General features: G+C 38.9%; 2 protein-coding genes across 3 annotated transcripts; both read left to right on the forward strand.

Annotated features, from left to right (window-relative positions):
- Positions 1-397: 397 nt before the first annotated feature.
- On the forward strand, positions 398-9,883 carry Chsy (Chondroitin sulfate synthase). Of its 2 annotated transcripts, none has more exons than XM_066727088.1 (8): positions 398-1,094; positions 3,913-4,211; positions 4,358-4,776; positions 4,868-5,094; positions 6,964-7,104; positions 7,249-7,429; positions 7,770-8,126; positions 8,220-9,883. In XM_066727088.1, the coding sequence occupies exons 2-8, from the start codon at positions 4,027-4,029 to the stop codon at positions 9,185-9,187; spliced, it is 2,478 nt and encodes an 825-aa protein (XP_066583185.1). In that variant the 5' UTR covers positions 398-1,094; positions 3,913-4,026; the 3' UTR covers positions 9,188-9,883. The 2 variants fall into 2 exon arrangements, with proteins under 2 accessions (XP_066583185.1, XP_066583184.1); XM_066727087.1 differs by having other exon boundaries at positions 3,918-4,211.
- Positions 9,884-10,395: 512 nt separating this feature from the next.
- LOC136773418 (lysozyme-like) lies at positions 10,396-11,290 on the forward strand. The gene has a single exon (XM_066727089.1). It carries the CDS (start codon positions 10,661-10,663, stop codon positions 11,132-11,134), a length of 474 nt encoding a protein of 157 aa, XP_066583186.1. The 5' UTR covers positions 10,396-10,660; the 3' UTR covers positions 11,135-11,290.
- The last annotated feature ends 3,035 nt before the right edge of the window (positions 11,291-14,325 follow it).

Here is a 14,325-nt window from a genome sequence, read left to right on the forward strand (position 1 = left end):
TCGACTATAGCATTCGATATAAAGGATAATTTTCGTTTACAACAACCACAGGTCATTAATTAACGCAAAATTAATTATTTCTAGTTTAGCGAAAGCAGAGCTGGGAAGCTAGAATTTAAAACTTAATAGTTAAACAGTGTTCGTGAGAATTAAGACCCGAAGGTCGAGTGGTATCACGTGTTGAAAAATATGTAATCGCGGATAAAATCTAGACCCGCGTCAGTCCTCGGAAGTCCTAAGGGAAGGCACCGAGTAGGCAAGGGAAAAAATAGATGGGTATATGAGTGGAAGGGAGGATATGGAGGGGGAAGGGGAGCTTAGTTGCTGCGAGGAGGGGAGTAAAGATGAAAGAAAAGGAGACTGATGGGTTAGTAGTTGGGTTGGAGCTGGAGTTGGTTTGGAGCATGCCTGGCTTGGCGGTGCCGCGGTGCCCGGTCGCCCCCTGACGGCTCTGCTCGTGGTCGTCGTGATCGCTTTAGCCTCGGTCAGTCGAGGCTGAGGCATCTTGCTCATAGCACACGTTTTCCTGCTTTCTTCACCTCCCTCTCTCTTTCTTTCTCCCTCTCTCTTTCTTTCTCTCTCTCTCTCTCTCTCTCTCTCTCTCTCTTTATTTCTCTCATCACCTCTCAAGAAAATGGTCTCGATGATCTAGAAGGGCCTGTTGGACCGGTGCTAATCGTTAGACATGTGCCAGGGCCGTATACCGCGTAAAGACTCAACTCCCAAACACAACGCATAAAACACGTGCGCGCGTCAACCACCCCCTTTACCTCCCCTCCGACAAATATCACACTCCGCAAATCCTAAACTCACCATCCTTGCTTAGCACGAACACAATCGCATTGTCCAATCCATTTTTTACTCGTTTCTCTTTTATAAACACATTGATTTTTACCTTTTCCTCTTAAACGTGGTTAAAAGAACTTGTGTTACATTGGTGTTGTGAATTTACTCGATTCCAGCGCAGAGTTTAAATTAATGTTTGCTCGGTTGTGATATATGCTTGTTTAAGCGTTGTGCCGTCATGGACCAGAGCCTCGTAATGTATATATCCTTTTGGAGCTAGGTCAAAATAATCATCGCATCCTGATCAGGTATAGCTTATCTTCTGCACAAATATTTTATTTACAGTAATCTTATATACTTTTTAAATTGATTGGAGTTATTTAATCGATTATAACTAATTAAAAGATGCTGTCGTGTAGTACAATCTTGATACATGCATATACAGTATAAACACTTAATATCAACTCGTTTATCACAACTCTCACGGACTTATCTCGAGTAAAGTCAATTCGATGCAAATTGGTTCTCCGCGTTTTGAAACATTGTATGAAAAGTTATCATTTGTATGTCTGGAGCGTAATTTCTGGCAATTCATTGTAGAGATTTAAACGATCTACTAAGTATTAGCAACTGTTTTATTGGATCGAACACATCTCTCCGAATGTTACAGAAGAAGAGAATTCGCGAAGCGTAAATAGATAATTCGATCACACTGATTTTCTAGGATTGTGGAAGAAGAAACGGGAGTTTGTATATCTTCCGCGAATAATGATAAATAATCGTCTATCGAACAATGCTCAGAAAGGCGAATAATTGCATCCAAGAAACTCTTCTTCTCATCTTTCCAATAGACATAGGATCATTTTAATGGCACGGTGGAATCTTAGAGTTCCGTTGCATTTAGCCGCAACGAGTTGACTGAACAGGATTTGACTTTGCCGAGGTTTGCTCGGCAACGCATTAATTCGTATATAACTAACAAACTTAAAGTAGCAACGATGTAAAACTGGGCGAAAAGTGCGAAGATGCCAATTGTTACAAGAAGCTGGTATAAATGGCGAATAATCGGGAGGATTTTGTAAATTAGAGTAAAGTGGCTTCGGTATAGCTGGCTAGACATACTATAGCATATACATATACATAGTTGGCTAGCGTGAGAGTGAATTGGTCTCGGATGAACTCGTGTTCACGGTAATCGGTTAGATGTGGAGACCTCTCGTCAGAAGCTAGCGGAGCTCGGAAAGCCGAGTTTTGGACGAAACCGGTTCTATACGTTCAACGTCTACCGTGCACGCGTGCGTTTGCGCGCACGTCACTCGACTCGTAGAATCCTTTAACGGGAATTCGTGGATTCTCGAGAGACCTTAGGAATATCGCAGCTGACGACAAATGCGCGTAATTCGTGCCGACGCTACGAATACCGAGAAATACCACAGGCGGCACGTGTTCAACGAGAAAACACCGCGTAACTTTGAACTCGTTGCTGCGCGCAGCTATATGCGTGATTAGCCTAAACCATTATCCACGATAATATCATGCATCGTTGTAGCAAAATTACTTTAATACCGATTTCCAATTTTCTTATTTGTATTATTGTATAAAGCGGGAATGAGACTGGATACAACGAGCGATTTCTATATAATTGATAAAATATGTTTGCAAACCCGAAGGAAAACCCAGAATCAGCTATATTGCGCAAGAGCCGATCGTTTGAAACTTAAAAAACAATTAACCTTTGCCTCCGCGCGAACAGAATGTGGAGAAGGAGCCTGTGGGCCACTTCAAGTTTTCAAAGGACTTTAACGGGAAATTTCATCCGCGATGCTCCTGTAAGAAATAACGTGAGAGCGGAAGTGAGCGTGCGAACTTTGGTTGCAGCCGTTCGCCAATAACCATACCGACCTCGACATTGTTAATATATAAATAATTTGATAAATAATTCAATGATATATGCATATAGCTATTGCATTAACATCGATTCGCTTAGTTCGCACTCTGCAACTTTGTTAAATCGTGTGTATATATATATATATATATACTATAAAACCAAAGTCAAGAATCATTTGAGGAAAGCTTATATATATATATATATATATATATATATATACGGCGAACGCGTAAATCCGTTATGTATTATTACACCGGAAACCGGTTTCATCAGTTGGCGAAACGTGTGTTGTTTCTCCACTATGTATATACATATAGTTAATTTAAGATTTATTTTCCAAAGGAGCTATATATTAGGTTTCTAGCAAATTATTTTGGAAGACTTATCGTCGAGAATTTTTCGGACGATTGAGCAATCGGTGTTACCTATTTTTAAATATACATCAAGACCAGTGATATAAGAGCACACGATGCGCTTATAAGAACAGATTATCGGGTTATCGGATGTGGCCATAACGAGAGAACGAAAATTGCGAAGTAAAAAGAGCAACGAGCGACTCGATATAACGGAGCCAAGGTCCCATTTCTACCGACAGCATCTCACTCGCCATTGCTCCCCTGCTTTCTAGATTTGCACAGTGCTCTCTTTGTTCGTATCCTTATTATCGCAATTCACGTAACTGAACGTAATGCACCAATCGTGAGGAAATACCCCCTTAAAGCAAACCATCGACAATCGACAATTTCGACTCATTGTCAGGTCGAAAAATCTGCATCGGAAGCCAAAACTTCGTTCTCGTTTCGTCATCGCTTCAAGAATGTCGTGACACGATGAATAAAACAATTGCTTATAAACGCGTAGCACTCTTATTGCTGCGAAAACAAAACTCGAGGATTCCTGTGCGTCGTCGCATGTCAAATAGTCAAAGTTTATTCTCGCTCGTGTTCGGTGAATTTCAATTAAAAACTCGCACCAGTACTTGAAAGGAAAAATTTGCATAAATCTATGCATGGAATATCCTCTTTTAAAAGTCGTTTCTTTAATTTCGGTTCACAGCTTTCGCGCAAAGCGTTGTGTAATTGCATCAGGCTCAAAGTGCACTTTTACAATTGACGAGAAAAGAAGCAAGTGCAGGCTATAGGAATAAAGATATAGAATTAAGAAAAGGAATATAATGAGAAGGGAAGGCATTTTAGGTAATTGTTTCATGTTCTTTTTTTTCTTTTCATCTTTACAAGTGCAGCCGATGCAGAAATAATGAGTAAAGAGGCGAGGAAGGCGGAATCGAACGTATCTGAGGTTTTCTTGAGGAGGATGAATCCCACGGGAAGCCGGCGGATACCGGAAGGCAAATGTCAATGGGAGAGGTGACGGATCGCCCAGTGATGCGTAAAAGACGAGGATTGTCCAGCGTGGTTCTGGGCCTGACACTAGGTCTGCTTCTCGGTTTCCTGATTCTCAGTTACCGGATGCTAGTCTCTACACCTCCGCAGCGCTCCAGTGGCGTCTGGCTTTCATCCACCCAAGCAGTTTCCAGGTAAAATGCCCAAAGGCCGAAATAAAATATTCAGCAGAAAATCGCATCTATTAGCCATTCAACTTGAACCGTGAAAACATTATTATGCAACAATATAATTATCTCGAAGGAACTTTGTTAATTTTTGCTCCTTCTTATATCGTCAGGTTGCCATTAAGACCGGCAGCTAAAAATATGCCGAAGATCAAAGAGAACGAGTACATTAATAATTCAGCGACGAATCTCGTGTTCGTGGGCGTGATGACTGCCAGGAAGTATCTGGATAGCAGAGCAAAAGCTGTGTACGAGACATGGGGCAAGGAACTTCCGGGAAAAATCGCTTTCTTTTCCTCAGAGTTTTCCACTGTGCCGGAAAATTGTCCTGATTTACCATTGGTACCATTACCACGCGTCGATGACAGCTATCCCCCTCAGAAGAAGTCATTTCTTATGTTGCAATACATGTGGAACAACTTTGGTGATCGCTTTGAATGGTTTTTCCGTGCCGATGACGATGTTTACGTGAGAACCGATAGGTTGGAAAAATTGCTGCGGTCCGTCGATTCTAAAAGGCCCATGTACATAGGTAATGAATTCTTGTGCAAAAGCAAATCAACTGCAAGCTTCGATACGAAAGAAAATTAGCATAGTTTTATCACATAGATATTTATCGGTAGGTCAAGCTGGCCGAGGGAACTCCGAGGAATTCGGTTTACTCTCATTGGAGTACGACGAGAATTTTTGCATGGGCGGACCTGGGGTTTTATTGTCCAGAGAGACTCTAAAACGAATCGTTCCTCATATCAAGAAGTGTCTGCAAAATCTATACACTACTCACGAGGATGTGGAACTTGGCAGATGCGTGAAAAAATATGCTGGAATACCGTGTACCTGGAACTACGAGGTAAGACAAAAATAGAATATGCACTGTAGTTATAGTTGAGTGGAAATAACGTTATTATTCGTTATACGGAAACTTTCATCAGATACAAATTTAACGACCAAATGATTGACAAATGTGATATTTTATTGTTTATAATTTTCTGAATAAAGCCATTGTATCATATCGCGACGCGGCACTCTTTTAACTGAAATTTGATAAGATACAGAGACAGGAATTTAAATTAATTATTCAAATTTGTGGGAGGAGAATGTATAGCGTATCTTTGGTAAAACGTATCATAACTTTTTAACGACCAGGCAATGTTTTTATGCAGCATTCGTATAGCAATAAAATCTATTTTCGTTTTATCAGTCGCCCTTCAGTCCCTCTGGCCTATGTCGTTTCGCACACATAGTATATAGTACCAGTATACATGATAAATCATTTGTTGATCAGCCTACACAGTATACTATTAAGTCATGTACATACAGAGACATACTCCAGCCAACGCGAACCCCAGTTGGTAAATATAGTTTTATAAGTCAATGGTGGGAAATAAAAATATTATCCGAACGCATTTATTTTTGTATATTATTTGAGCTTCCGAGGAAATGTATCGAATAAAAATGGAAAACAATTGAGCCTGAAAGGAATCTTAATAAAATTTATGAAACCAGGAAAATAATGGTATTAAGAAAAAAATAAATAAATAAATAGCTAAACGATCGAGATAAGATAGATATATATATATATGAGAAGGATGTTAGTTATAAACGAATCGTACCCTGCTAACCCACTGGAGAAATGAAGCCTCTCTTTCTCTGTCTTGACATACGATATGAGGTCGCATGAGTTAAAGCACAATTCACGTACCCCTGTGTATCATCATTGCACAAAGCTCATAATTGAAAGCTAAACTTCCTGACTAATGAATTCTCCCTTCCTCATCGTAACGCAACAATAAACTACTAATAAAGTTTTGTATAAATAAAATTGTTAAGAGCCGAAAATTTTTAAATAATTATATCTTATTCTTCTCCATTGCGTATCAATATCAATATCTTGAAGAAGATATTTGATTGACATATAAACGAAGCAATTCATTATATCATTTCATTTAACTGTCGAGAAAGGTCCTTGTGATGGCAAGCACCATTAAAAATCCTGACACTTAAATTTGGACAAATCATGTTCTGCTAACCTAGTAATCGTATCTCGTTCATTTCCATCTTGACATTCGACGTAAGGTCGAAACACTTAACACTCTTAACAGCAACTCGTTACTTCGAAGACTCGCTTTGCTCTCGTTGCGTTAACACCCCTTTAAAGTTTGTTCCGATTTGTGTATAAACTTTTAAAAGACAGCATTTTTTATCAACGATCGGCCACTATTTTTCGCACAAAATGATATATTATTACCCGAATAACCATTGTCTCTCATTGCATCATTCGTTTTATTTGTCTGACGATATAAATCAGGAATTACAGCTGCGTCGGTACTTAACAATTATAAGTGGTAAGAAAGAGCTCCTTGTAACAAGAAACCACCACACCCATAATAGTATACGTATAACAATATCCTGCGGCTCGGTGAATCCACCAGCAGCAACGCTATGTTCTTAATAACAATTATTATCGGTTATAGTCTCTAGAGTCCGACAGGAAGTTCATACTTTAACCTTAACTCCGCTTCTACGCGTGCTAATTGACATTTGCTGACTTTTGCTCGCGTACACATTTTTTATTTCAATAAGATTATATTAATTTAAACCGATGTATTATTGCAGACTGAAACAAAAAAAGAAAACTATCCAAACCCTAAGCTCGAAAAGAAAATATTTTTCTTCACCGCCGTCACTATATCGCTCATTCTCATTATTGTTATTACAGATGCAGTCCATATTGTACCATAATAGTAGCGGGGACCAGGCGTTTACCGGAAACTTGAAGAAAAAGGAAGTTCATCGTGCCATTACTTTGCATCCTGTAAAGAGCCCTCCACATATGTACAGATTACACAATTATATGAGGGTACATACGTTTAACAGCTATGCTATCTAATTTTAATCGTCGTCTCTATATTGAAATTCATTCGATCATTAAATTCTGTAATAACATTGTACAAGTTCGTATATAGAAAGGACTTTTAATTAAGTCTTTTTATTATTTTCACAGGGATTGCATATTCAAGACTTGCAACAGGAAAGGCTGCACCTTCACAGGGACCTATACACAATGGCGAAGCAACTAGGTATAGGTCTTGACAATTTGAAGAATAACGAGATAGCAAAGGGCGTGCGACTTTTTGCAGCCGATCCCTATTCCTCCAGGCATCCAGGAGACACCGGGATATTGGGTGAGTGGACTTGCTCTCCATTGCTTTATTCCTTCGATCCACGCATATACAATAATTGACCTTTCTTATTAGTCCGAAGCAGCGCTCCTTGTTTAATCTTTAGCCTTGAAAGTGTTTCTTAACCGTTGAGAGATCCCTGATTCAATTACGGCAATAATTTGAAATGCGCATGTATATATTTTCCTAGACGTCGCGCGGTTAATATTAGACCGAGTTAGTACGATTGCTCTCTGTACAAATTGATTGTTATACCGAAATGCCGGGGACGACACGAACTGTTTCAGCTCGTTAAGCGAGACCGCATATTTTAGCCATTTTCAATTCTCGATCCCATTTGCAGGCGTTCCGCCTGGACTGCGATCTTTCAAGCCAATGACCAGCGAGGAGGTTATACCATGGGACTTCCTCTCTAGATCGGAGTACAGCCTGGCCGATTCAAATCCCAGAAGAAGAGTTCACAGTGACATTAAAGAGGGTTTGGATGACATTACGAGGGAAGTTATGGCATCGATCAATGCGTGTTCCAGACAACGAGGTCGCATTGTCGAGGAAAGATCGGCACTTTACGGATATAGAAGGGTGGACTCTTATGGTGCTGATACCATTCTGGATCTACTGCTGGTTTATCGAAAATATCGAGGTAGAAAGGTCACTCTACCAGTTAGAAGACACGTCTACCTTCATCAGCACTTTACTGGTAATCCAATCCTTCCTAATCGCTCGTTTAATAATAACAAAAATTATAATAGGTATGTACCATCGAATTTCACGAAAACATTCAATTTTTCAGGTCTGGAGATAAGGGAGGTGTTAAACGGCGAACAAGTGATTTTAAATGATACGAACAGTCAGGGCTATGAGAAATCTCTGCAAAATATTTTACGCAACACTTTCCTGAATCTAAACTTTAATCCTGATGCAGAAAATGATCCTGTTCAGGGAAAGACCATTCACTTCGTATTGCCGTTGTCAGGAAGATTCGAGGTTTTTCAAAGATTTCTAAAGAATTACGAAGAAATTTGTTTGACGACTGGGGAGAAAACTGAGCTCACCGTAGTCGTTTATCCTCATCCTACCGAGGATTCTGTGGAAAAAACGATAAATTTAGTGGAACAGCTTAGATATAAGTATAGAAATTCCAGGATAGAGACAATCACTGGCAGTGGGAACTTTTCCAGAGCCAAGGCTCTTCATGTAGGCATTTCAAAACTGAAGGACGAGGATCTCCTATTTTTCATAGACGTAGATATCGTATTCACTAACTCGGCGCTTAACAGGATACGCTTGAACACTCTTCTCGGGAGGCGAATTTATTTTCCTGTTGTATTCAGCCAGTATGATCCAAAAGTGCTATACAAGAACTCTGTTAAACCGGACAGATTCGCGATTAGCGATTTTTCTGGTTACTGGAGAATATTTGGCTTTGGCATAGTGTCCCTTTACAAGAAGGATTACAATGCTATCGGTGGTTTTGATTTGTCGATTCAGGGATGGGGCAAGGAGGACGTGGACCTGTTTGACAAAGCTGTCAAATCAAACTTAGACATTTTTAGAGCTGCTGACAAACATATGATCCACGTTTTTCACGAAGTTGAGTGTGAAAATAAATTATCTCGCACCCAGTACACAATGTGTATGGGGACGAAAGCTGCCACTTATGCAAACCGAGAAGTGCTCACTAAAATTATAAACGAGAATCCTGACTACATGCGTTTTGCTAGAGCCAGAAGATTAAAATTAATCAAGCCTGCTTCGTAGGAAAAGTATTATCTCTTCTTTAACTGAAAATAGAAAATTTCAGCGATAATGTGTAAAGCCATTTGCAGTGTGCTTCTGCGAGCTACAAATCAATTCTCAAAGACTAATCTAATCTTATTTAAGTATTATCAACGCTGAATTTTACTTTGCAAAAGGCTGTTGATAATTTCTTGTAAATTGTATACACTTTCACTAACTTTCATCGTCATTGATATAAATTTTATCTGTCAACAGTTCGATAATTATACATATATTATACATACATATATATAAATAGCGTTACGGTCATTGTATCTCCATCCAACAAGTCATCAACATACCAATTATTGTACTTTTATAACGTAACATTAATATTATAATTTTCATAGTAATAGCTCAGCGATCTGTTTATTATAGTATTATCAAATAACGAAACGAACTTGATACACACTCATTTGTGAAAACTACAAGTAGAAACAAATAACATATTTGTTGTCATTCTACAGAAATTCGTTGTAGTACTATATTAAATTTACGAATTTGTCTTGTATCCTCAAAACTTGATTCTGTTAACAAGTATAATGATATTTCTATTAAACTCTGTGTAAAGTGTAAAATATATGATCATAATTAGGTAAATTCATAATTTCGATATTTTATAGAATATATAATAAATACACAACTGGAAAATCATCAATCTAAATAAATGTGATAATATCGTGCCTTTCATAACTTTGTATCTTTCACTTTTACCACATTCTCCGTTTGCTAGAAATGGTCCAAACGATGCTCTCAACTGCCTATAAATAAGTGTAATACACCATAAAAGGATTAATTCAAGGTTCTTGCAAAAACCAAAGATATGACGAAATCTTCCAATTAGTTAACAGCACCAGATAGCAATTGCAGAATTTTGCTCGTCAAGCTGATGATCGTCATAAAACGCTACGGGGATCCAATAGAGAAGCTTGCGAAATTTTCATGCGCTTATATTTTATCATCTATCGATGATCGGTTAATAATGTTTCAACTTCACGATAAATTGTCTAGTGTAGATAAAAAACAACACTGACACGATATTCCCATTAATCATGATTGCTTTCAGGAAGACTGAAAGTCAAACATTGTAGAATTCGTTGATGATTCTCATTTGCATAACAGTTATTAGCTTATCATCGGCGCTTGACTCAAGGTTGAACCAGGTCGCAACTATATACAGAACAACTTCAGACGGCGCGGGTGTAATCAAGCAGTTGATTAAAGTATCATTGAGTTTCCGCGTTTTCCTGCTCGTTTGTCTCGAGTTATCTGCTCAAAAGTTTCCATCTTTCATCGCAATCACATTATTTATGGTTATCGGAGAGATCGGAGGCATCGCAGAATCAAACATACCGACGACAGTGGAACCAAGAAAACTACTCAGTCTCGGTTACGTGGACTCACCGAGGTAGCATCGAAAAGATAGTGTTAAAAACTTATTTTGGAAAATTTACGATGAAGTCGATAGTTTTCTTCGCTCTGACGTTATGTCTGAGCTGGAAATTGTCAGAGAGCAAAATTTTAACACCGTGCGAGGCAGTGCAGCAGCTGACGCGTGCCCACATTTCGAAAACTTTCATGAGCAATTGGGTGTGCCTGATGCAAAGCGAGAGTGGAATGAACACTCGATTGATTACCGGTCCAAAATCTGCGTCCAGCTATAGCTACGGGGTCTTCCAGATAAACAGCGCTAAATGGTGCACGAGAGGTCGACGCGGTGGTGTCTGCAACAAACGCTGCGAGGATTTTGCCGATGACGACATAACCGATGACATTGAATGTGCCAAAATCATCCAGGATACCGAAGGATTCAAAGCTTGGGACGGTTGGATGAAAAAGTGCAAGAACAAGCCACTTCCAGACATTTCCAACTGCAGAAAGCGACGCTCGGTCATAGATCTTTTCGATACGACGATGAACAATCCATAATACTATATGATACCTGTAGAAAGCAAAAATTATCGAATACTTGAAATATATCCCCGATATCACGCTCCACGTCATAAAGATGCTTCATTTATGCAAATCTATCCACCATACGCGATTGTAAACCTTGTAATAAATGTTTCATCATTTGTATCAGTAGCTTCTCGTGCTGTGCTCATTTTTCATCATCCATTTTTGCGAAGCGAGAGGAAAAAACTACGCGGAATCGTGCGATATTTAGCTCGAGGTAAATAAAGAAGTCGAGAGTGTGATTTACGACGATGAATATTCCACACGGAGGATTGGAAATTTTTGCTTATCGATCAAGGCTGTATAGCTATATAAATATATATATATATAATACTAATGTATATCGAGCTGTGAAATTTTCTTGCACGAGGAATTAAAATTTGATCATGCAAGGCCATTGCTGTAACATTTTCATGGGTCTGGCTGGACGTTACTCTAAAATGCGAGAGGAAGGCAATAAAACAGAGACGCGTGAAGGGTTCTTCCTGTACGCGATATAGCGAGCGCGCATCTTTCCGCGTTTCTCTTTTTCTCCGTAAATTCGATCGGCATACCTCAGTTGGATGTTCGCTGGACGAATGCAGAAATAACGATAGCGGGTGCGCAACCAATTATATAATCGAGCGACACACTCTCTGGGATCCTCCTGTACACTCGGACTACGCCACCGTTATACGCATCGCACGAATGACCCGTGCAATCTAAATCCACTTGATATTATATATATATACATTTACCATGAAACTTTCCCACATCATTACCAACGCTCACATCATTTTCTAATTTCCTTTAAATATTCATACGCCGCCTTGCGCCATGGATCGGATAAAATATTGAAAAGGAAAAAAAGATATTTTCTTGCGCAATTATATACAAAGTTCGGCATGTAATTTATATTACAGCTGTACCTACCTGCTTCTTTCTTCATTATCGCGCGAGTGGATCGGTGTTATCTTTAGATTGTGCGTGGACAGAGATAAGGAGCAAATATTGGCAGCTAGCGCTTTCGTATTTTATATGGATAAATGAGATCAAAGCATTTTACTGTTTTTTAATCAGTATGAAATACCCCCAGTTTTTAACAAATTTGCACAATTTAACAAGGTTTTCAAGCGAACGTTTCTGCCATACAATATACAGATCGAGGCACGCACTTGGATTTCATCGGTTGTTGCATCAAAGTACATGACGATGTACTCGAGTGGTACAAGGAATGCGTTTCTTTACATTTGGAGAAAGAGTATATAGTATACATATATACATATATATATATATCTATATATATACCCGCATATATACTTGCAAATACAAACTCTCGTTGACTCGATCCAGTCAAGTGTGTTCATTGACTACAAACGAGCGATAATAAAATTACACGAAGCTCGCGAAAAAAAGAAAAAACCATTGGGTAACGAATTTTTCACGATATGGGATTCTCTGTGTTATTTAGGTCTTTGTGCGGAATGTCGGGAAGCTGTAAAATTGAGAGGTAGATTTTTACGGATAGAACACCCGATAGAATCTGAATGAGAGTGATGCACATCCCATGTACTTTGCGGACGAATATCGTTGGTGGAAGCGAGGAGGCTCGTATAGACAGGCGCATAGCATTTCACACAGGCAGAAGCGAGAGTGCAAGCACCTTTCACTAGCGGAAGTGAGCAGCTGAGAGACAAATGCGTGAGAGCGACCCAGGTCATCATCCGTTCGTTAAAGACTCACCGTTCCTTCTCGATCCTACCGAATCCTTATCGCTCTTACTTATAGCTACAAAGCCATCTTAAATATCCCTTAAACATGTTTACTCGTATCAGCAAATTAGCCCATTGCAAAAAACCCTGCTGATTGATTTGTTCCTATAATTATCGTCAAACGGTAAATGGACCGGATTAACGCTTTTTTAAATTAATTGCAGCATGCCAAAAATCAAATAAATGTGAATTTTCCATTCAACGTTCAACCATTCTTTAAAATTTCACTTATTTTCCACTAAATTTTCATAGTCATCGCTTATCGACAGATCGAATGATCGATGATGACCGCACTTTTTCAACATCATCCTAATCATTGTGTAGTGTTCCTTGAGAATTAATAAAGACTCGATGCTAATTCGATGCTATTCATACAACTGTTATGATAGTTGCACTCGCTAAAATTCAAATGTTTGTTGATAGGGGTCAGAGTGCAATGATAGAACGCTTATAATGCGTTTCCGACTCATGTAACTTTCAATATTTCTACCGTCATTGTAACGTAGTTTCTAAAAGCTTTGGATTGGTACCTATATTGATGTCTCAGATATTGATTCGAAAGACGGCGCCTCTGGAAATTGGCAAAATTAAACGATAAGCTTTATTTCACTTATTATTGCAATTGGTTAATCGTGGTGTCTTCGGTATATATATATATATATATATATATATCACTCGTGGCCTCTTAGATTGTATTCTGTACAGCAACATAACATATTATCCCTGATAATTTACCAGTTTTCCTTATTGTACTTATCCAATGTGGTTGCATCCAATCGCAACGCGACAAACTTAATGGGAAACGTTTTAATGAAAGAATTATTGAATTTATTCCTCATTCATCTATAGTTGGATCGTTGCGAAAGCGTTGCCATAACTTGGTAAGCAGACGTTGCCGGATACTTTGCAAAGATAATCCAGCTAAGTGTTTCTTGGTTGTAGCAATTCTCTCTTTCCGTGCACAGGAAGAAGGAAGTGCAATGGCTGAGTAAAGATGGATCCTGGAATAAAGAGAGAGAGAGAGAGAGAGAGAGAGAGAGAGATTCCAGCAAGGGTTTTCCGCCAAGATGAGCGTCGGTGAAACTCGAGCGTCGCATCTAACTGACCCCTGAAAAGGTCGGCTCCACGAAGAAAGTTAACCGATAAAGTGCATAACCTGCCTGGGTCACTCCAATTAGGCGTTACATTTGCACCAGAACACTTTCCGACTTACTACTACTACACCTACTATATACCTATATAACTTATATGTATTACCTATTGAGCTTAATCTCTAATCCAATTGCTCAATGATGTATTTTTGTTCCTTATCTACGACGTACTTAATATTCCTGTTAAAATTAATAGAAAAATCACCTCGCCCGAAGAACACGATAAGTTTTAATGAATTCAGTATGAATGCTATAATCAATG

The sequence above is a fragment of the Prorops nasuta genome, unplaced genomic scaffold, assembly GCF_024137725.1.
Source record: "Prorops nasuta isolate Cenicafe-Biocafe unplaced genomic scaffold, Cenicafe_Pnas_1.2 PNAS00005, whole genome shotgun sequence".
Lineage (NCBI taxonomy): Eukaryota > Metazoa > Arthropoda > Insecta > Hymenoptera > Bethylidae > Prorops > Prorops nasuta.

What these genes read in the sequence shown, in the direction of transcription:
- Chsy (XM_066727088.1), top strand. Translation starts at nt 4,027, where the DNA reads ATGTCAATGGGAGAGGTGACGGATCGCCCAGTGATGCGTAAAAGACGA. An exon ending in TCCACCCAAGCAGTTTCCAG is followed by an intron (nt 4,212 to 4,357) that starts GTAAAATGCCCA and finishes TTATATCGTCAG; the next exon opens with GTTGCCATTAAGACCGGCAG. An exon ending in CGTGTACCTGGAACTACGAG is followed by an intron (nt 5,095 to 6,963) that starts GTAAGACAAAAA and finishes TTGTTATTACAG; the next exon opens with ATGCAGTCCATATTGTACCA.
- LOC136773418 (XM_066727089.1), top strand. Translation starts at nt 10,661, where the DNA reads ATGAAGTCGATAGTTTTCTTCGCTCTGACGTTATGTCTGAGCTGGAAA.